This window comes from Oncorhynchus mykiss, chromosome 3, assembly GCF_013265735.2.
Source record: "Oncorhynchus mykiss isolate Arlee chromosome 3, USDA_OmykA_1.1, whole genome shotgun sequence".
Taxonomy (NCBI): Eukaryota; Metazoa; Chordata; class Actinopteri; order Salmoniformes; family Salmonidae; genus Oncorhynchus; species Oncorhynchus mykiss.
This window is the reverse complement of record NC_048567.1, coordinates 12,053,651-12,076,896: the sequence shown is the minus strand read 5'-3', so window position 1 is coordinate 12,076,896 and position 23,246 is coordinate 12,053,651. Positions and strand designations below refer to the sequence as shown.

The 23,246-nt window shown below is 43.1% G+C and overlaps 2 protein-coding genes across 2 annotated transcripts; both read left to right on the top strand.

The window, feature by feature from the left end:
- Window positions 1-4,609: 4,609 nt before the first annotated feature.
- LOC118945807 (zinc finger protein 37 homolog) lies at window positions 4,610-6,693 on the top strand. Its single transcript, XM_036969258.1, has 2 exons — window positions 4,610-4,891; window positions 5,022-6,693. The coding sequence occupies exons 1-2, from the start codon at window positions 4,696-4,698 to the stop codon at window positions 6,218-6,220; spliced, it is 1,395 nt and encodes a 464-aa protein (XP_036825153.1). The 5' UTR covers window positions 4,610-4,695; the 3' UTR covers window positions 6,221-6,693.
- Window positions 6,694-8,643: 1,950 nt separating this feature from the next.
- On the top strand, window positions 8,644-20,751 carry LOC110509712. Its single transcript, XM_021590774.2, has 6 exons — window positions 8,644-8,921; window positions 16,503-16,736; window positions 16,965-17,947; window positions 18,161-18,328; window positions 18,651-18,758; window positions 18,848-20,751. The coding sequence occupies exons 3-6, from the start codon at window positions 17,792-17,794 to the stop codon at window positions 19,166-19,168; spliced, it is 753 nt and encodes a 250-aa protein (XP_021446449.2). The 5' UTR covers window positions 8,644-8,921; window positions 16,503-16,736; window positions 16,965-17,791; the 3' UTR covers window positions 19,169-20,751.
- Window positions 20,752-23,246: the final 2,495 nt, after the last annotated feature.

Below are 23,246 nucleotides of genomic sequence, written 5' to 3'. Positions count from 1 at the left end.
TGTTTCACTCAGCCGCTTTATTGAGGAAAGTTTTTACATGCAGTGACTGTTAATATGTGGTTGTTTTACCTGTTTTGAATCCACTGACTGTAAGTCACTCTGGGTAAGACAATGCAATTATGTTTCACTGTTAGTCTACACCTGTTGCTTATAAAGCGTGTCACAAAAAGAAAATTGATTTGATTTGATTGCTGCTAAATGCTTCAAATGGATGAAGTCCCCTAGAAGGTCTGAGAACATTCACAAGAGGGAGAAACCATAATAACAACCTGATGAAAATCCTCCTGACAACATGGCAGTTGTCCCCTGTGTAGGGAGAGTGTTTCAGACAGTACAAGAGGTGCATTAAAACATGTCATTCTCTCAATCTACTGGCTTTATTTCTATAAAATACAGTGCCTTCAGAAAGTATTCATACCCCTGGACTTATTACACATTTTGTTGTGTTACTGCCTGTACTCAAAATTGATTCATTTTTTCACACCCATATACACACAATACCCCATAATGACAAAGTGAAAACATATTTTTAGAAATGTATTGATAATGAAATACAGAAATCTCATTGACATAATCACACTCCTTAGTTCAGGTTGTGACGGCCCTGAATTTGTCTGAACCGTCTCAGTGCTTCTCCTTCCAATAGGGCGCTTCCCCTTTAATTCGCAATTAAATAGTGCTTCTCCTTCCAATAGGATGCTTCCCCTTTAATTACTAATTAAATTGCCAGCCTCAGCTGCGCAAAAGTGGGATTGTGATGGAAACACGAACGAGGATGTGTTCAACCCTCAGTTACGTTTCCGTTTGTTTTGTTGCCTTTAAAAGTGTGCTTTTGTAGCCTATTAGCAAGTTTACCCAGGATCGGATCCACTCTTTGCTTCTGTTGGACTACACCTTTCCGTTGTTCTTCGTGGCCTTTTTCCGCTGGGGATCTGTTGGCGGATTGGATTGTCTGACTGACCACAACCTTTTTGTATACGGTATTTCATTTGTTTTGGTGTGATGTATACCGTGATGATTTATGTAGTTAGTTGTAGTTGAGGACTTAAGGTTTGATACGTTTTATAGGTGTTGTAAAATAATTGTTATTTTGATTGTATGATTGATACTGGGTTTACGCTACACTTGTAGGAACGGACAAACATTGCGTGACTAAGGTCACTTGAGTTCCCTGAACTCCTTTACCGGGCTGGACTCTTTTAGGCCCGAGGTACATGACTTTTCTGGAGGAACCATTACTCATTATTGTGTGTGAGATTTGTTGGTGTTACAACTCACGCAAAATAAATACAGTTGAAGTTATTTCCAGTGTTTTACGGGTTTATGAAAAGTGTATGTCCATCCTGACTTTTACATGAGTCCTTTGTATTGTTGTAGACTTGACGGACCAGATGGGACTCATTCCCTCCCAAGCCAAAAGGAGAAACCAATATTTTATCTGGTAGGCACAACCTACCTGGCACCCCTATAAACAATAATCTCAAGTTACAAGGTGCATCCAATTTCCTTTGATCATTCTTGATGTCGCCTCAACTTGATTGGAGTCCACCTGTGGCCAATTCAATTGTTCAGACATGATTTAGAAACACACCTGTCTATGTAAGGTCCCACGGTTGACAGTGCATGTCAGAGGGGGCAGATAGGCAATCTTTACTGACTATTTATCGTACTTTGACGCGATTGTCCATAGATTATGGGTGCTTTGTTTATGGTTCTGTGGCTTATATATTGTTTTCCCCCCTTGATAGGATGCAAGCGAGGGCACTCAGGATATGTGATTGTGCATTTAAAACTACACCGGTTGGGGCTTTACAAGTAGACACTGGGGAAATGCCACGGTCCCTTAGATGAGTTAAGCTAGCCCTGGCGTACTGGGCAAGACTGAAGGTTAGTACGGTAGATCATCCTACACTGACAGTATTGGAAGACTGCTGGGAATATGAAATATCAAGAGATATTTGGAAAAGGGGTTTATAAAGATGGACTCCGGGACCTTTTTTATAGGGCCATCTGTGGAAATAGGAAATGTGTCACTGGTTTTATACAAGACCACATGTCGATTTTAGCCTGATCGAGGAAAAGAAAGTGGTGTGACGATCATGTAGCAACAATAGTGGATCAATATATTACTAATCAGTTTTATTCTTGTCTTGCAGTGCATACAGATGAATGGGAAGACGGCAGCAGGTGCATTTATTCCTGAGTTCGATGTTAATCTATGGAAGAGACTAACAAATTATTTATCTGTCTTTAACAAATGGTTGCATCAGTTGTTGGATTGCAATGGATAGAGGAGGTGCAACCAAGAAGAGTAGCAATATGTTCAGACTCTGCATCAGTTTAGTTTAAGATCTGGAAAGCATTTCGCTATACCTGCAATAACATGTGCTAAACCTGTATGAGACATATCAAATTAGATTTTGTTTTGAAAGTCAGAACATGAGGATTTATGGGTAGAAAATGCTGCTGTTGTGCTTACAAATAAATTGTATTGACATTATGTTCTGTTGGATTCCAGCTCATAAAGAAGTTAATGGAAATTATATAGTAGATATAATAGCCAAAAAAGCAGTGAAAATAATATTGTGGATATACAGGTGCAGTTGGGTTGAGAGAATTAAAACATTGATTTGGAAAAATGGGTTAGATTGTTGGCAGAAACAATGGGATGAAAGTAGTAAGGGAAGACATTTTTATAGTACAAGGAAATCTGTACGGGAGATAGTGTTATAATGGGAACAGAAGGGAGGAAGTTATGTTGTGTAGGATGAGTTTAGGGCATATGGGATTTAATCCCTCTTGGAAATTGATAGGGAAGCATGATACTGGAATGTGTAATGGCTGTATGGGACGTGTGATGTAGAAAGGGAGAGGATGTTTGACAGGTTCAGAGAGGTTGGACGGAAATGGGGAGTAGGTGGTATTTTATGTGGGGATAACGGGAGTAGTAAGGTTTGTAGGGAATTATTATATTTTATTAGAAGTTCAGGGTTAGTTGAGAGAATATAGTGGTGTGTATATATAGGTCGTGACCGGCCTCACTCCAGAACAGTAGGTGGTGGTGTATGCACCTGCCAGTTGGTTGTGATTCGCCAATAAAATTTAAGATAGAAGTGTGTGTCAGAGCAGAATCTATACCATGAAGTCCAAGGAACTCTCTAGATCTGAGATAAAATTGTGATGAGGCATATAGCTGGGGAAGGGTATAGAACAATGTCTAGAGTGTTGAAAGTTTCCCAGAGCTCAGTGGTCTCCATCGTTGGGAAATTGAAAAAATGTGGAACGACCCAGACTCTGCCTAGAGCTTGCCGTCCAACCAAACTGCGCAACCGGGCAAGAAGGGCCTTGGTCAGGGAGGTGACCAAGAATGCAATGAACACTCCCGAGGTCCTTGGCTGTGATGGGAGAACCTGCCAAAAAGACAAGTCTCTACAGCACTTCACCAATCTGGGATTTATGGGAGAGTGGGCAGATGGAAGCCACTCCTGAGAGAAAGGCACATGACAGCATGCCTGGAGTTTGCAAGAAGGCATGTGACAGACTGAGATCATAAGGCAAATGATTGTGGTCTGATGAGACAAATTGAACACTTTGGCCTGAATGCAAAGTGCTTTGTCTGGAGAAAACCAGACACAGCTCATCACCTGTCAAAAACCATCCCTACCGTGAAGCATGGTGGAGGCAGCATCATGCTATGGGGATGCTTTTCAGGAGCAGGGACTGGAAGACTGGTAAGGATAGAGGGAACAATGAATAGAGGCAAATGCTTCATGAGAACCTGATCAGAGTGCGAATGACCTTGGACTGGGGTGAGATTTGCATTCCAACAGGACAGTGAACCTAAGCATACAGCCCAAACAACATTGGAATGGCTTCAGAACAATAAAAGTTACTGAGTCACCCAGCCGAAGCCCAAACTTGAATCCCATTGAAAATCTGTGGAAAGAATTGAAGATTGCTGTTCATCTCTGCTCCCTATCTAATTTAACAGAGTTTGAGAAACTCCCCAAATCCAAAAAATCTGTAATCGCCTCCAAAGGTGCTTCTACAACGTATTGACTCAGTGGTGTGAATACTTATTTAAATTATATATTTATGTATTTCTAAAAACATATTTTCACTTTGTCATTATGAGGTACTGTGTGTAGATGGGTGGGATAATAAATGTATTTAAAAAATATACATTTTGAATTCAGGCTAACAACAAAATGTGGAATTAGTCAAGGGGTATGAATACTTTCTGAAGGCATGGTACATTACTCTCCTCCTCCTTTAATTAATTGCAGACATGACAATGTTGGATTAGTGATAGCAGTATGGTGTATTCTATGTTTGGTGTACTTTAGTGATCTAGTGAGGCAATGATTGATCTAAACTTCAGATTTGCACCAGTAGTGCTGTAGCAGCGCCACCAGCTCTGCAGTCTACTACATGTGCTGGCCTATGTGGCCTATGTGCTGGGCTAGAATAAAAAATATACAGACACTGGAGGACCTCCAAGAATAGATTGGATAAATATTTCCCTAATCTGTAGGATTGCGAGGACCTGTCTTCCGCTCCAGCAGGGGGCGACAGTGCAAAATGTACTATGCCGTGCACGCACGAATACTGACAGCGCTCTTTGTCTTCTTGACTTTGTTTACGTTGGTAGCTAGCTGGCTGATTTAGCTGGCTGACAGCTTTCCTAATTAAAAAATGTCTAAAATGGATTTCTTGAGAGTGTTTCTCAACCAGAAATTGATAGCGGCAGCTGAAGAGATATTTGGTGTCGTTGAAGAAACGATAGCAGAGTACCAGGAAGAGGTTTCTCACACAAAGGAGGAGAACAGGCGTCTACGGAGCATGCTGGATATTCGTTCTAAGCCACAGATCAAGTTACATAGACGAGCAGGTGTGTTTGTTTTAATAACGTTAATTTCACGATTAGCTTTCAATGTAATTCATTTTGTAGGGTCTATTTACAAAACCAAGGTCTGTGAAAAGATAATTGTAATCCTATTTTTTTTCTCCATTATCTCCAGACCTCCAGCAGCTCACTGTCGCTGTGTCTGATGAGCAGCAGGAGTGGAGCCCCAGTCTGGGGCAGAAGGACCCACAACCCACACGGATGAAAGATGAACAGGGTGAACCAAGAACCAGTCAGGAGGATGAGAATAATTTCAATGAGTTTATCAATTCTTACGGCTGTGTATCAAGTGGCTATTATCAGGACCCAACTCAGCCCTCACATGGAGAGAGATACTCTCTACCCAGCACCTCAACTGAACAGATCAAAACAGAACCTTATGTAGAAGACTATGGTGTATCAGAACCAATCAGAGAGCCCCAGCCCTTCTCTGCAGTAGATACTGAGTGTTCTGCAGCTCAGAGTGAAAACAGAGGACATATTGACAGGATGGAGTGTGGAGGACCTCTGTCAGGTCTAATGTTAAAGCCACTCAAATCAAAGAGAACAAAGACAGTAAAAGGACAAAGTTCTCATAGTGTTAAGGACAGGAAATTGAACCATCTAAAATCACACTCGAGACCCAGTGTAAGCTGGGATGCTGCTCCTAGTTGTAAGGTATGTGGAAAGCAATTTGACTCCATGGCGTCTTTATTAAATCATGTGCAAGCGCACACACAGGATAAAGAACATCTTTGTGGTGTGTGTGGAAAATTCTGTCAGTCTACAGAAAATATGATGGATCACCTACAAACTCACATTGGAGCAAAGTGTTGTCATATTTGTGGTAAATATTTTGCTTGGGATACTTTCCTGAAAAGGCATTTGAGGAGTCATACAGGGGAGAAGCCGTTTCACTGTCAAGATTGTGGCAAAGGATTTACTCAGCGTGGACACCTAAACTTACATATGAGGAGCCACACAGGGGAGAAACCACATCAATGCCAAGATTGTGGCAAATGTTTCAGCCAGAATACATCTCTGATAGTGCACATGAGGACTCACACAGGGGAGAAGCCATACATGTGTCCTGTGTGTAGAAAATGCTTTACCACATCAAGTATGTTGAAGAAGCATCAGACAGCTCACAAACATATAGGTGCCATGAATGTGGCCAATGCCACAATGGATTCAGACCATACAGAGCCACGTGAAGAGGGTTTACAGGAAGGAGAACAAATGACTGTGCCCTGTGTGGGGGGAGCGAATCGGACAGCAGACAGAGATGTGATAGGAGAATCAGGACTTAGCCCTCCTCGGGACACTGCTCTCTGATTAATATCATGTTCTAACAGAGAGCAGTTAGTGGGTTTCTGAGTAACAGGAGTCCCTGCCCATTAGTTATAGGATGACACAGAGGACATGGTGAGATCCACTGTTATGTCTGTATATAAACCTTGCATTGGTCTTGAGAGTAATATGTCACAATATATCTGCCCTGATGTTGCAAACAGACTAGTTTTCAGAATGTTTGTTCCCTTCTGTTTAATGTTCTGTTTAATGTTTAAGATCTTCCGTACACCAAATGTCATACTTACCTCTGAGCCTAATGCCAAAATCCACCAAGGGGGAAAAATACATTTTAATGTGTATTTACATGTATAGAGAATTGGTATGATACAGTTATGCTATGTTCAATGGGATCTAAATATACCACCTGAAATGAGAGCTGCTTCTTTCAACCAACCCAGATATTGTACATTCCCAGACATCCATTAAGTACTACAGAATAAATGGCTGATAATGTGTTCATTGAATTGTCTTTTTTTCCAGCTTTGCTCTTCTCTGGCAGCGTTGCAGAATCATGTTGGGAACTCCAACCATGCAACCATTATCTGATGAAATCAATACACGTTTTAGGAAAAGGGCACAGGCTCCAATCTTTAAATACAATCTATTTTAAGTCTCTGTAAAAGCAGTGGAAATATCTCTGAGCTCTCTATCAAATGGCTGCATGTACACACATCATTTAGTGAATTAGACAGGGTCTGTGTCCACACCAGTATATCACATGGCTGCATCTACACACTAATCATTTAGTGACTTATAATGGTGTGGACACAGACCCTGTTGCACGAAACAAAGAACTTCCATGGGGTAGGGACGTCGTAAGAGGAGTTTGGTCAGCTAGAGGAGGAAGCGCTTGCTTGGAGGTTGTGTTGTGATGCACAAGATTTGAGGTTTGTTTGAATGACTTCGTGCCTGGAGAACTGTGTGGAGTCAGAACTGGGTGAATGAGTTGCTGATGCGTGAGAAGTTTGGAAGTCTGACAGCCAAAATGGAGGCGAGTAGTGTGGACGAAATGGAGAAAAGGTTGGAGAAGCAACAGCTGTGCTGGAATGCAAACAGAATAGGTGTCAGTTCTGATGGTCTGGAGCAGGTGGATGAGGGTCAAGGAATGCTTGGTAGTGGAAAGACAGGAAGAATAAAGATAATGACACTGAAAGCAGTGGATGGTCTAGTAAAGAAAGCATAAAGAGGGCCAAGGTAAGAAGCAAGAGTAATAATGTGTGGGAGTGGAAAGTGGTGATGATGTTTCATGAGACCACAGGGCCTCATTTACACCCAATCCAACTAACCAATGCAGTAGAGAAAGAGATGGTTGAAGTCAGATTAGCCCAGTTCATTGGAAATGGTAGATTGTTCATATTTTGTGGTAGCCTGATGGAAAAGCTTAATGGGATGAATACTATAAGTAATATCCCTGGTGCTTATGCTAGGTAGAGAGTAGTCATCAATGGGGTCCCAATATCTATGTCCATAGATGATATTTCAGAAATGTGACAGGAAGTAGTGATTTGAGGCCAAAAAGTTGATCAGTAGGAAAGAGGGTCAAAGAAGTGAAAGCTTATCAGTGCTGCTGACGTTTGAGAAGGTTTTACCTAGACAAGTACAGAAAGGATTCATCAGTTTCAATGTCAGAGAATTTGTCCCATCCCCATTGCTGTGTTTTAAATGCAGAATAATAGAACATGTAGGTGCTCAGGGTAAAGGAAAGAAAATATGTGGGGAACATGATTATGGTAAACGTGAGAGCAATGTGAAGGTAATTCTTGGGAGGGGGGGGGGGTGCAGAGAGAGGCTCAGAGGTATATAATCAGTCATGATGTATCTATCGTATGTAGAGGCTGTAAAACAGATTAGTGGAACTACAGTGCAGAATGATGGCACTTCCATGGCCGCTACTGTACTAAGTGGACCTAATGTCGGGTTGGTTCTACTGGATCTGGCATGGTTTCGAGACCTGTTCAGAAATCTTGTGCTCATAAATGTGCTGTGTCAAAGGACACTTTGATAGTGAATACATTTAACTTCATAAGGTTATCAACACGACTCAGGTTGTGGAAAGCAGAAATGCCAAGTTGAAGGTTATTGTGGATACGGCAAAAGTGTTATTGGGGGTAACATATGTTACTGTTGAAATGGTTGTAGACATGCTGAATAATCTTAAGGGTGCATTGTTTCAGCATGATATAGATCAAGTTAAAATGGGTTGTGGTGGCCTGGCAGTTTTTTGGGGGGTAGAAGTTAGTAGGGATTTATTGTTTTATTTAATTTGCTTGGTAGTACAGAATTAGGCATACCATGATGGATCGCATTCTCCAGCACAGTAGATAGCGACATATGCACTTTAAACTTTTGTTAGCAGGCACCGCCATGATATTATAGAAGAAGAAGAATACGATGTCGCACTCCACTCCATCAGAGGGCATCACAAACGATGCACTACACAGAGGGGCATGCGCTTCTGTGTTTATCTTCTGCAGAAGTACAGGCTAATTTCGTATGGAGGAAAATAAACAATAAAAATGTCTAAAATAGAGTTGTTGAGAGTTTCTCAACCATAAATTAACAGCGGCTGCTGAGGAGATATTTGGGGTCGTTGAAAAAACGATAGCAGAGTACCAGGTAGACGTTGTTCGTATGAAAGAGGACAACAAACGTCTTCTTGGGCTGTTGATGTTGCATAGAGGAGGTATGTAGCTTCATACAGTCAATTGTTTGTAGCGTCTAACCACAAACCCGTGTAGTTACCCCTCCCCTTTATCTAATAACGTTAGCAAGCTTTCTGCCCAGACTCAAAATGTTTGTCAATGGCGAATCTTCATTGAAAGTGCCAGTTACAAAACCCTAATTGATAGTGAAGTCCGGGGAACTGGCCTGAAAGCTGAGATCCGTAGTTGTGAAGCAGCGCCACTGCATTTGTTCCTGTTTTGTTTTTAAAAAGGAGGAGATGCGCAACCTGGTCTCAACATTGTGTATTATTCTGTAACTGTAACTCAGTAACATTCCATTTAATCAATGTTACGATTTATATGGTATGTATTAATTTGTGGATGTCCATAATCCATTTTGTATGTTATGAATTACAATTTGTGATATGTTGGGAATTTGCTAAATGTACATTACAATTTGTTGTGGCTAAAGTTAGCTAGGTGGCTAACACACATTTTTAGCTAGCTGGCTAACATTAGCTAGGATATGGGTTAGGGTTAATAGTTAGGCTAAAGGGTTAAGGTTAGGGGAAGTGTTAGCTACGTAATTGCAAAAAAGTAGTGAGTAGTTGAAAAGTTGCTAAAATGCTGAAGTTGTCTGTGATGAGATTAGAACACACTATCTTTGGGTTACTAGATATTCGCATTATATGCCCATCCATCCACCCTGACCAATCACCCTCCTTTTGTTTTTTTCCTTAAGTAACCTGTCTAATGCAACCATACCAAACTTAACATATACGACGTGATACTGTACAGCTGTATTCATCGACCTGGCCATGACTTTCAACTCTGTCAATCACCACATTCTTATCGGCAGACTCAACAGCCTTGGTTTCTCAAATCGCCTGCTTCACCAACTACTTCTCAGATAGAGTTCAGTGAGTCAAATCGGAGGGCATGTTGTCCGGACCTCTGGCAGTTAAATCTAGAATCGGCTTCCTATTTTGCATCAAAGCATCCTTCACTCATGCTGCAAAACATACCCTCATAAAACTGACTATCCTACCGATCCTTGACTTCTGCGATGTAATTTATAACATAGCCTCCAACACTCTACTCAGACTGCATCCAATTTGCTATCACAGTGCCATCCGTTTTGTCACCAAAGCCCCATATACTACCCACCACTGCGACCTGCATGCTCTCATTGGCTGGCCCTCGCTTCATATTTGTCCCCAAACCCACTGGCTCCAGGTCATCTATAAGTCTTTGCTAGGGAAAGTGCTGCCTTATTTAAATAAAAAAACATGTTCAGCTTTATTTAACCAGGTAGCCTAGATGAGAACAAGTGACCTGGCCAAGATAAAGCAAAGCAGTGTGACACATACAGCAACACAGAGTTACACATGGAATAAACAAACATACAGTAGAAAAAAGTCTATATACATTGTGTGCAAATGAGGTAAGGCAATAAATAGGCCATGGTGGCGAAGTAATTACAACAGCAATTAAACACTGGAATGGTAGATGTGCAGAAGATGAATGTGCAAGTAGAGATACTGGGGTGCAAAGGAGCAAGATAAATACAGTATGGGGATGAGGTAGTTGGATGGGCTATGTACAGGTGCAGTGATCTGTGAGCTGCTCTGACAGCTGGTGCTTAAAGCTAGTGAGGGAGATATGCGTCTCTAGCTTCAGTGATTTTTGCAGTTCCTTCCAGTCATTGGCAGCAGAGAACTGGAAGGAAAGGTGGCCAAAGGAGGAATTGGCTTTGGGGGTCACCAGTGAGATATACCTGCTGGAGTGCGTGCTACGGCTGGGTGCTGCAATGGAGACCAGTGAGCTGAGATAAGGCGTGGCTTTACCTAGCAACGACTTGTAGATGACCTGGAGCCAGTGGGTTTGGCGACAAATATATGAAGCGAGGGCCAGCCAACGAGAACATGCAGGTTGCAGTGGTGGGTAGTATATGGGGCTTTGGTGACAAAACGGATGGCACTGTGATAGACTGCATCCAATTTGTTGAGTAGAGTGTTGGAGGCTATGTTATAAATTACATAGTCGAGGATCGGTAGGATGATCAGTTTTACGAGGGTATGTTTGGCAGCATGAGTGAAAAATACTTTGTTGCGAAATAGGAAGCCAATTCTAGATTTAATTTTGGATTGGAGATGTTTAATGTGAGTCTGGAAGGAGAGTTTACAGTCAAACCAGACACCTAGGTATTTGTAGTTGTCCACAAATTCTAAGTCAGAACCGTCCAGAGCAGTGATGCTGGACGGGCGGGCAGGTGCGGGCAGCGATCGGTTGAAAAGCATGCATTTAGTTTTACTTGCATTTAAGAGCAGTTGGAGGCCACAGAAGGAGAGTTGTATGGCATTGAAGCTTGTCTGGAGGATAGTTAACACAGTGTCCAAAGAAGGGCCAGAAGTATACAGAATGGTGTCGTCTGCGTAGAGGTGGATCAGGGAATCACCAGCAGCAAGAGCGACATCATTGATGTATACAGAGAAGAGAGTCGGCCTGAGAATTGAACCCTGTGGCACCCCCATAGAGACCAGATTGCATAGCGGAGAAGGTATGGTGGGATTCGAAATGGTCGGTAATGTGCTTGTGTTGCAACAATTTCGGCAGATCATTTTAGAAAGAGAGGGTCCAGATTGTCTAGCCTGGCTGATTTGTAGGGTCCAGATTTTGCAGCACTTTCAGAACGTCAGCCATCTGGATTTGGGTGAAGGAGAAATGGGGAGGCTTGGGCGAGTTGCTGTAGGGAGTGCAGGGCTGTTGAACGGGGTAGGGGTAGCCAGGTGGAAAGCATGGCCAGCCGTAGAAAAATGCTTATTGAAATTCTCAATTTTAGTGAATTTATTGGTGGTGACAGTGTTACCTAGCCTCAGTACAGTGGGCAGCCTGGAGGAGGTTCTCTTATTCGCCATGGACTTTAGTGCCCCAGACCTTTTTTGAGTTTGTGCTACAGGATGCAAATTTCTGCTTGAAAAAGCTAGCCTTAGCTTTCCTAACTTGCTGTGTTTATTTGTTCCTAACTTCCCTGAAAAGTTGCATATCACGGGGACTATTCGATGCTAATGCAGAACACCACAGGATGTTTTTGTGCTGGTCAAGGGCAGTCAGGTCTGGAGAGAACCAAGGGCTATATCTGTTCCTGTTGTGGGGCATGCTTATTTAAGATGGTGAGGAAGGCACTTTTAAAGAATAACCAGATGTCCTCTACTAACGGGATGAGGTCAATATCCTTCCAGGATACCTGGGCCAGGTCGATTAGAAAGGCCTGCTCGCTGAAGTGTTTTAGGGAGCGTTTGACAGTGATGATGCCTGGTTGTTTGACCGCAGACCCATTACGGATACAGGAAATTAGGCAGAGATCGCTGAAATATTGGTTGAAAACAGCAGAGGTGTATTTGGAGGGTAAGTTGGTTAGGATGATATCTATGAGGGTGCCCATGTTTACGGCTTTGGGGTTGTGCCTGGTAGATTCATTGATCATTTGTGCGAGATTGAGGGCATCAAGCATAGATTGTAGGATGGCCGGGGTGTTAAGCATGTCCCAGTTTAAGTCACCTAGCAGCACGAGCTCTGCCCCCCATCTATCTTCAATCAGTTCACATATGGTGTCCAGAGCACAGCTGGGGGCAGAGGGTTGTCCATATCAAGCGGCAGCGATGAGACTTGTTTCTGGAAAGGTGGATTTTTAAAAGTAGAAGCTCGAATTGTTTGGGTACAGACCTGGATAGTAAGACAGAACTCTGCAGGCTATCTCTGCAGTAGGTTGCAACACCGCCCCCTTTGGCAGTTCTATCTTGTCGGAAAATGTTATAGTTAGGGATGGAAATTTCATATGCCAGGATTCAGATATGGCTAGGACATCCGGATTGGCAGAGTGTGCTAAAGCAGTGAATAAAACAAACTTAGGGAGGAGGCTTCTAATGTTAACATGCATGAAACCAAGGCTTTTACAGTTACAGAAGTCAACAAATGAGAGCACCTGGGGAATAGGAGTGGAGCTAGGCACTGCAGGGCCTGGGTTAACTTCTTATGGCTGCAATCCCGTTAACGGGAGCGATTTGACAACAGCCAGTCAAAGTGTAGGGCGCCATTTTCAAAACATCAAAAATCTCATAATTAACATTCCTCAAACATTCCTCAAATCGCTCCAGTTAACGGGATTGCAGCCATAAGAAGTTAACCCAGGCCCTGCAGTGCCTAGCTCTACCATTTTAAAGCTATTCTCGTTGCTAATCCCACCACAGTGTCCGATTTCAAATATGCTTTACAGCAAAAGCACCACAAACGATTGTTAGGTCACCACATAGCCACAGAAAAACACAGCCATTTTTTTCAGCCAAAAAGAGGAGTTTCAAAAAGCAGAAAATAGATAAAATTAATCACTAACCTTTGATGATCTTCATCAGATGACACTAATAGGACTTCATGTTACACAATACATGTATGTTTTGTTTGATAAAGTTCATATTTATCCAAATATGAGTTTACATTGGCGTGTTACATTCACTAGTTCCAAAAACATCCAGTGATTTTTTTATAGCCACATCATTCAACAGAAATACTCATCATAAACGTAGATGATAATACAAGTTATACACATGGAATTATAGATATACTTCTCCTTAATGCAACCGCTGTGTCTGATTTCAAAAAAAACTTTACTGAATAAGCCAGCCATGCAATAATCTGACACGGCGCTCAGAAATATTTGTCACAGTAGCCGCCATGTTGACGTCAACATAAACAAGAAATTACGATAAATGTTCCCTTACCTTTGATGATTGACATCAGAAAGCACTCCAGGAATCCCAGGTCCACAGTAAATGTTTGTTTTGTTTGAAAATGTCTGTTATTTATGTCCAAATACCTTCTTTTGTTAGCGCGTTTGATATACATATCCAAACGCTCATTCTGGTCAGAGTTATATCGGACAAAAACTTTAAAAAGTTATATTACCAGCCGAAGAAACATTTCAAACTAAGTACAGAATCAATCATTAGGATGTTTTTAACATATAGCTTCAATAAAGTTCCAACCGGAGTACTCCTCCTTGTCTTCGTGAGTAATGGAACGCAAGTGACTACCATGATCTGAAAATGGCTGACCTGACTGATTCTGCAATCATTCACTCCCACGACACCATAAAGTCTCATTATAATTTATATTGATGGTTGACATCTAGTGGAACCCCTAGGCAGTGCAACATCATTCATATCTCAAGGGGATTTTATTGGGGACTCTGGTGAATACATACAAAGCTCAGATTTCTGACTTCCTGTTTTGATTTCAACTCAGGATTTTGCCTGCCAAATGAGTTCTGTTATACTCACAGACATCATTCAAACAGTTAGAAACTTTAGATTGATTTCTATCCAATACTACTAATAATATGCATATATTAGCAACTGAGACTGAGGAGCAGGCCGTTTACTTTAGGCACCTTATTCATCCAAGCTACTCAATACTGCCCCCCAGCCATAAGAAGTTAACCTCTACATCACCAGAGGAGGAGTAGGATAAGGGTGCAACTAAAGGCTATAAGAACTGGTTGTCGAGTACGTCCGGAAAAGAGAGTAAAGGGAGCAGGTTTCTGAGTGCGATAGAATAGATTCAAGGCATAATGTACAAACAAAGGTATGGTAGGATTTGAATACAGTGGAGGTAAACCTAGGCATTGAGTGATGATGAGAGAGATATTGTCTCTAGAAACATCATTTAAACCAGGTGATGTCATCACATGTGTGGGAGGTGGAACTAAAGGGTTGGATAAGGTATATTGAGCAGGGCCAGAGGCTCTACAGTGAAATAAGACAATCACTAACCAGAACAGCTAAGGACAAGGCATATTGACATTAAGGAGAGGAATGCGTAGCCGAGTGATCATAAGAGTCCAGTGAGTAATGAGGCTGGTTGGAGACACGGCGATTCAGACAGCTAGCGGGCCGGGGCTAGCAAGCTAGCAGAAGGGTCTCAGAGGGATGTCGTGTCGGAGAAAGTCTGTTTATAGCCTCTTCGTGCGTTTATGTCGGTAGACCAGTCGTGATGGATTAGTAGGGTTCCGTGTGGTAAAGGGACCAGTCTAATTGGCAAAAATAGGTATAGTGGCCCAAGAAATTGTCAGATGGACCTATTCAACTAACAGCCGATATGCTCTAGACGGCTAGCGGGCTGCGGCTAGCAGGCTAGCAGATGGGCATTCAGGGGACGTCGCGACGGAGGGGCCAGTTGAATAACCCCCTCGGGCAGATTACGTCGGTAGTCCAGTCGTGAAGGACCGGCGGGGCTCCGCACTGGCAGTAAAATGGGTCAAGGCCATTTTAGCCTAGGAGTGGCTGATGGAACTCTTCAGCCAGCCGGGAGATGGACCTAACATGGGCTAGCTCCTGGCTAATTGGTGCTTGCTTCAGGACAGAGACAATAGACAGGAGTAGACACTCGGATTGCAGCTAGCTAGCTGCGATGATGCAAGTGAAAATGTTCACTTGCGGTGGGAATCCGGGGATATGGAGAGAAAATGGGTCCGGTATGCTCTGGTTAGAATCGCATTGTGCAAACTGCCGAGAGTTTTCAGAGCTAAAGGTTAGCTGATGACCTCTAGCAGTGGTTAGCTGACTACTAGCTAGAATCTAGTCAGCTGGCTAGCTTCTGCTGGGGGTCCCGATTCCGAAGTAATGAAAAATACTTTAGAGAAAAGCAAATCCACACCACATTGGGTGAGGCGGGTTGCAGGAGAGTATTTTGAAGTTGAGGTTTAGAAAAATATAAAAAGATATGCGAAGATAAAAGATATATACATGGGACACGACAAAGACGATGACAAAGACGTCTGACTGCTACGCCATCTTGGAATCATATGGTCAGCTCACTGGTCACCATCGCGGCACCCACCCGTAGCACACGCTCCAGCAGGTATATTTCACTGGTCACCCCCAAAGCCAATTCCTCCCCTGGCCGCCTTTCCTTCCAGTTCTCTGCTGAGGAATGACTGGAACGAATTGCAAAAATCACTAAAGCTTGAGACCCATATTTTTTGCGCCTTTGCTCCCCAGTATCTCTACTTGCACATTGATCTTCCGCACATCTATCCCTCCAGTGTTTAATTGCTAAATTGTAATTATTTCACCACTATGGCCTATTTATTGCCTTACCACCCTTATCTTACCTCATTTGCACACATTGTATATAGACTTTTCTATTGTGTTATTGACTATCTTTGTTTATTCCAGGTGTAACTCTGTGTTGTTATTTGCGTCGCACTGCTTTGCTTTATGTTGGCCAGGTCGCAGTTGAAAATGAGAACTTGTTCTCAACTGGCCTACCGGGTTAAATAAAGGTGAAATAAAAATATGTTACTCATTTGAGCATCCAGTATTTACTTTTACTATGTTACGTCTAGTCTGAGACCAGGCTGGGCAAAGTAATACAAAACAATTGTAGTAGCTACATAGAGTGCTGTTCTATTATGCATGCAATGATGTCTGAGGGAATAAAACATTGTTCGTTGTTTGAAGTGACATCTTTGTTGTGGCAGTTTTACCAAAACGGATTCCAACTTTAACAGATCTACATGTGCAATTGTTTCTCCTTCCCTCCAGTGTCAGACTGCCATCGGCAGGCTGAAGCTACTATCACTTTGGTGCAGGTTGCCCCAGAGCAGCAGCAGTTATGTACTCAAGAGTGGGGCCTCCATCTAAGACAGGAGGACCCAGAGCCCACAGTGTCACTATGTAAAGAGGAAGACGATACCCACTGGATCAGTGAGGTTGAAGAGCACATTCAAAGGCTGGAGTCTGATCCCAAAGACCCAGACCAAGTATCCACTTCTGAAGGTGGGTTCACTGACAAGCTCTCAACACATATTACCAAGCCATAGCGTTGGTCAGTGGGCATATAGCTATCCCTTTCAGCAAATAATTTATTATAACACAGTCGTGCTGTTGTATTTATAGGTAATACTCTTCCAAATCAAGGGGCATTTTATTAGTGGAAATGATATGGAAGTCGTACAGTCTATGGCTTTAGGCCCTGGTGACGCTGTGTCCTTTCTTTTCCTTCAGATTTCACATTCCAAATGGAGACAAGGGTCAGTAAACGCAGCCAACAAACTGAAAGTTATCCTCAACGACAACAGAATAGAGAAAGCGATTCTGCCCTCTCAACCTGACTCACTGAATGAGCTGATATCAACGCTCAAGGAGAAACTGCATCTGAAGTTTGATTTCAGTCTTCTTTATGAAGACCCTGATGTAAACAATGAGCTCTTCAACTTAGAGACCATTGAAGACTTGCCTTCTCCTAGGGCTACGGGAAAGTTTTGCGAATACGACGTGATACAGACCTCGGTTTAACCGGACTCTCAGCCACCGAGTTACAGGCCGCCCCACCAGAGCGGCTAGGCAGGTGGCCTGAGGTATTTGTCATACCCACTTTCTCGATGGAAGTTGAGTTTGCTCTGAGAGAGCGCTATTGTGCATATCTGAGACATGAAACGGTGCTGAAAATAACAAGGGATAAAAAACACAACATTCTTGATAGGATGGCTTGGACAATCTTCAATTCCAAAGCGTACCCAAGTGACAGGCAGTTTGCCAAGGCAGCTGAGGCCCTTGTAACCAAGCACCCGTGTTTGAAAGAGCCTGGCTCAAAATCAGGCTGTGATGGCTGGAAGAACAGCCTGAAATTCAAAATGGGAAACTACAGGCAGAAGTTACGCCGTGTTGGGTTCCCAGAGGTTGCTGTGAACGGGGGGAGGAGGAGCAAGCATCGTCCTGACAATGAGCACGCTCGGAGCAACATTAAAGGAGCACGCCGGGCAGAGGTGAACTTCCTGCCCAACTTCCCTCAATGAGAAGATGAGGCCAGCCTGGAGAAACAGAGACTGGAGATGGTCCACGAGATGACGAAAGAAAACAGAGACCTGCCACTCATCAATCAACACATGCAGAAGACATTTGCTCTCCGACGCCAAGAAATAGTTCAATCCAGTCCCACGGTAGAGCATCTCAGAACACGCTGGCCAGCACTCTTCCTCGAAGCCCAGGTTAAGCAGACTAAGAAAAGTTGTCTTTGTCCAGTCATGTGCTCATAACAATCTACATTTCCATTGCAGTTCAGACCTTTTTTGATGCATGTCACATGGGCTTCTGGTTGTACTCACAAGTCATGGTTATCAGTAACAACATTCTCAGGGCAGGCTCAACTTGCCTGACTGACATAAATTGGGATGTTCTGTGTGCTTTGTCTTTTCCTTTAGGTACATGCTGAGTTTCAGAGAATCACCAACCAGAGCCTGCAGCAGACGTTCTACTCTGCCTTGGACCACCACACGCCCCGCCTGCTGACCCTGTTCAGGGAGGAGGAGGGGAAGTCCACCACCCATGGAGGGAAGTTCTCAAGCATCCTGAGAGTGTACAACGAGCAGGTCAGTGGGATTCACTTCATCAGGGATGGACAGTCTTGGTGTGGTTGAAGACTCTTGTTTCAACCAAGCAGTGACACACCTGATTCAACTTGATCAACTAATATTCAACCAAGACTTTGTTTACTACTTGGTTGGAACAAAAGCCTGCACCCACACCTGCTTTTTGTGCATAAGATTGGCCACCCGTGTGCTACATGGACATGTGCATCAGATATTGGCTGTGACTGGAACCAGATTTGATTACTCCTATGTTGGGGTTGACGAGCTCAACTTGCTGGATTATTTAAATGCTAAATGACATTGTGAAATGTGCTCTCTTTAGTTCACTTCACAGGGAGAAAATAACATCACCGTGGCCCGTTCTGCAGTCCTGGCTGGTCTCCCTTTGTTGTTACGAAAGGATAGTTCTGATGTCTTCAAAATCTGCGAGGTAGCCACCTCATTTTACAGCCTGTACCATTATGAATGCATTCTTTCCTGTTTTGTTTTTTAAACTTAGTTTTTTCCTCTGTGATTAAGGTGGGAGAACTCAGCAACCCTGGTATTCTGGATGGAGTTTCCATTCTCTCAGTGGTGGGCCAGCACAATGAGGTGGTGGGTGGTATGCCCATCAGACCGGCCCATGTATCCATTGTCCTTGAGGATAAGATCGTCATGACTAACTCCCGCTCCTGGCCAGACGCTCTCGTGGTTGTTTTTGGGCTACTCTTCTCCCTCCATCTGAACTACCCCAAAGCCCTGGGCAGCACCTTTGAGTTCATGCAGAAAGTCTTCCTGAACCTCGACGATGGAAAACTGAAGCCCAAGCTGCTAGCGCTGAAAAATGAACTGTTGGCCTAATTCTGTAGTGATGAGATGGAATTTTACTTTGAGTGACCTCCTATATGCAGAGCGAGTGGTTTGAAAACAATGGTTATTTTTATTTACTTTACTTTTTATATTGTTGTACCTTTTTTGTGAAGGTAATGGATTTCATATTGTATTTCAATTCACTTATAACCCTTTAATGTGAAAAGAAGACACAGGTCAGTCAACACATTAACTTGCCACACACAGTCGATCTGCGACCCAGTTCTCTACCTTTGTTATACAGCTGCAGAAAACCCCCAAACGTTTTCTAGAAGGTTTCACCTTTGCAGACATTCCGACTGGCACATAATACATGTTCATAAGATGTTTATGAAAGTGTCTTTACCTGCTATTGTCTCTCTTCTCTGGCAGTGTTGTGTGATCCTGGCCTTCTATCTGAATTCTAAATGCTCACCAAGACACAGGACTATGTCTTAACTGTTGTAACACACTGAATATACGCTGAGTGTACATTATTGTGTTGCACCCCCCTTTGCAGCCTCAATTTGTCGGGGCATGGGCTCTACAAGATGTCAAAGCGTTTCACAGGGATGCTGGCCCATGTTGACTCCAATGTGTCCCACAGTTGGCACGATGTCAATTAGGTGGTGGACTATTCTTGATACACACAGGAAACTGTTGAGCGGGAAAAACCCAGCAGTGTTGCAGTGCTTGACACATTCAAACTTCTTTAACCTGTCTCCTCCCCTTCATCTACGCTGATTGAAGTGGATTTAACAAGTGACAATAAATAGCTTTCACCTGGTCAGTCTGCCATGGAAAGAGCAGGTGTTACTAATGATTTGTACACTCGCATCCTATAGTTTAAAACATTTTTTTTTAATTGCACTGTTGGAGCCAAAAACACAAGCATTTTGCTGCACCTTTGATACCATATTCAAATCTGTGTATGCGACCAATAAACTTCGATTTGATTTTGATTTGTAGTAATGCAAACAGTGGAGAGCCAGGGCTGTGATGGCGGTCAGTAGGAGGGCACACCACATCACCAGAGATGCTGTAACTGGTCTCAATGTAGGAGAAGTAGAGCTCCATCTGCCACTGAGCCCTGGGAGGAGAATACACACAATACACTCCATATAGCCTTCACAGAGCATACATACAGACTTAAAATAGCCTTCATAGACCATACATAAAGACTTCATATAGGATGTATGATGATGGAACACTATAGCCTTCACATAGCATAACGATGTAACACAGATAATACCCTTCATACAACCGTCAAAATCACATTGATCACAGTAAAGCAACTTTGGCATTATGTACATCAGTCCAGGGTTACAAGTAGAACATTTGAAAAGGTCCCAGAATGTTTGTTCTTAACACTCAATGGAGAGTGAGGCAGCAGGGGGGACACAGATTCTTGCCTTATTGCACAGCTCCATGTCAACTCGATGTGCACTGGTATCTGTGAGGCGGTTTCTCTGTCAAGACAGCTCACTGGTTTGTCTGTGTCGTTGGTCTGTCTGCCTGGCGCTGGTATATGTGTCTGTCGCGGGTATGTGTGTCTGTCTGCCTGTCGCTGGTCTGTGTGCCTGTCACTGGTATGTGTGTCTCTCGCCGGTCTCTCTGCCTGTCTCTGGTATGTGTGTCTGTCGCTGGTATGTGTCTGTCGCTGGTCTGTCTGCCTGTCGCTGGTATGTGTGCCTGTCGCTGGTATGTCTGCCTGTCGCTGGTATGTGTGCCTGTCGCTGGTATGTGTGTCTGTCGCTGGTCTGGGAGGTAGTGTTGGTCGCCTTCCGGGTTCTCTCAAGACGCTCTGTGTGTGTGTGTGTTTTTATGTGTGCGCACGTGCAAGTGAGTCTGTGTTCTTAATTACATGGAGCACCATGTCAGCATATTTCTCAGCTTGTGTGAGTGGATGAGTGAGGGTTGTGTGTTTTCCTACGACTAAGGGAGTAGTTATTCGATTTCAGTGTCATGCAGCCTGAGCCCTCCCCCTTTGACTGACACTGAGAATACTTCACCAGATTGGCAAAAACAAGAAACATTGAAACGCCTGTGACTCCAATTATTATATAATCAAGGCAGCCTGTCAGTCAGTCCATGGCTCTGTGATCACAGAAATAGTTCACTTACCAGTAGAACAGACAGCACCATTGACAGAAAGTCTTGCCTGATTGAAAGCCGAGGGAAGCCTGGTACAGAAATGTCAATTTACTTAGAAATTACATGATAAAATGGTAATTACACTGTAACAATTTGTTTGGCAGAACTTCTGTGTGTTTCCCAAGCTGCAATGATGGACAGGCCATGACATCTATTTACTCTATGCAACCTATTTCTGTCTTTGACGTCATCCTTCTCACTCGCACTGGTGAAGGATGGCTCTAAGAATATCTCCCTGATGTGATGTCATCAGAATGGAATGTCAGGATCGTCCTGTAGATGCTGCAATACAGAATGCTGCCGACATACTTATCTAAGGTGACTTTAAACGCCACACAACCAACTTACCATGGAATATCTCCGCTCAACATTAGGGCAGGAGAAGGCTAATAGCACTTGTGACACGAATATACCTCTGTTTACTTCTTTACTACTAATGAACTCTTGTTGAATGCATGTTATTCCTATGGTTAATGCAGAGTACAGTAGCTGTTCTGAATGGCAACATGGCTGACTATACAGCGCTATGAACAGACTATAAGGCAAAGACCCACACTGTCAGTTCCTAACTGTAAATAGAGATCAAAGTAAAACAGTTTTATGTGAACAGTCAGACCGTAGCATGTTAACACACTGTCCAGCTGCATATGCAATTACCATGTAAATACTGGATGGTTTTAACTTCACTTGGTATAAAGAGGGAATCGTAAGTCACACCATCACATGTACTGTATGAAGAGGATGAAGTTGCCTCTGTGATTGAAACATTATTAAAACAAAGTATAGGAGCATGTAATCTAAACAGCAGAGGCATTTGTCACATTTAGCCTACAAAAAAATTCAGCCCTAAGCTTCTAACTGCATCGATAAATCATACGCTTCCAGCTCCTCCTATTAGTTACCTTCTTTCTTTTACAGTGGGGTCTGGAATGTTGGCTGTACAGGGATGGTGCTCACTGGTGCTACACAACTTTCATGTTTCACACTCATCCCATACATGTCTCCTATTAGCTACACTCGCCCAGAGAGAGAGAGGGAGGAAAGGGAAGGAGAGAGGGTGGGGGAGAGGAGAGGGGGAGAGTGTAGGAGAGATGAGAAGGAAGGAGACAGGGAGGGATAGACGAGAGGAGAGGGGAAGAGAGAGGGAGGGGAGATGGGAGAGAGGAGAGGGAAAGATGAGAGGAGAGAGATGAGGAGAGGAGAAGAGAGAGGGAGAAAGGGAAAGGTGGGGTGAGAGGGAAGGAGAGAGAGGAAGAGGGCAGGAGGAGAGAAGGAGGGAGGGAGAGAGGAAGGGAAAGATGAGAAGGGAGAGTGAAGGAGGGAGAGAAGAGGGAAGGAGAGAGAGAGGGAGGGAGGGAAAGGTGGGGTGAGGGAGAAGAGAGGAATTTGATATAAAGTAACAGTCAAAAGTTTGAACACACCTAGTCATTCAAGAGTTTTTATCTTTATTTTAAAAATATTTTCTACATTGTAGAAAAATAGTGAAGACATCAAAACTATGAAATAAAACATGAAATCATGTAGTAACCAAAAAAGTGTTAAACAAATCAAAATATATTTTAGATTTCTACAAAGTAGCCACCCTTTTCCTTGATGACTGCTTTGTACACTTGGCATTCTCTCAACCAGCTTAATCTGGAATGCTTTGCCTTAAAGGAGTTCACCACATATGCTGAGCACTTATTGGCTGCTGTTGGTTACTACATGATTCCATATGTGTTATTTCATAGTTTTGATGTCTTCACTATTATTCTACAATGTAGAAAATAGTACAAATAAAGAAAAACCCTTGAATGATTAGGTGAGTCCAAACTTTTGACTAGTACTGTATGTTTTATGTGTGTTTTATTTAAACACCAAGACAGAGATGCACGTGTTTGTGTAGAGAGAGAGAGGAGAGAACATACTGTACACAACCACGTCAGAGACCCACATA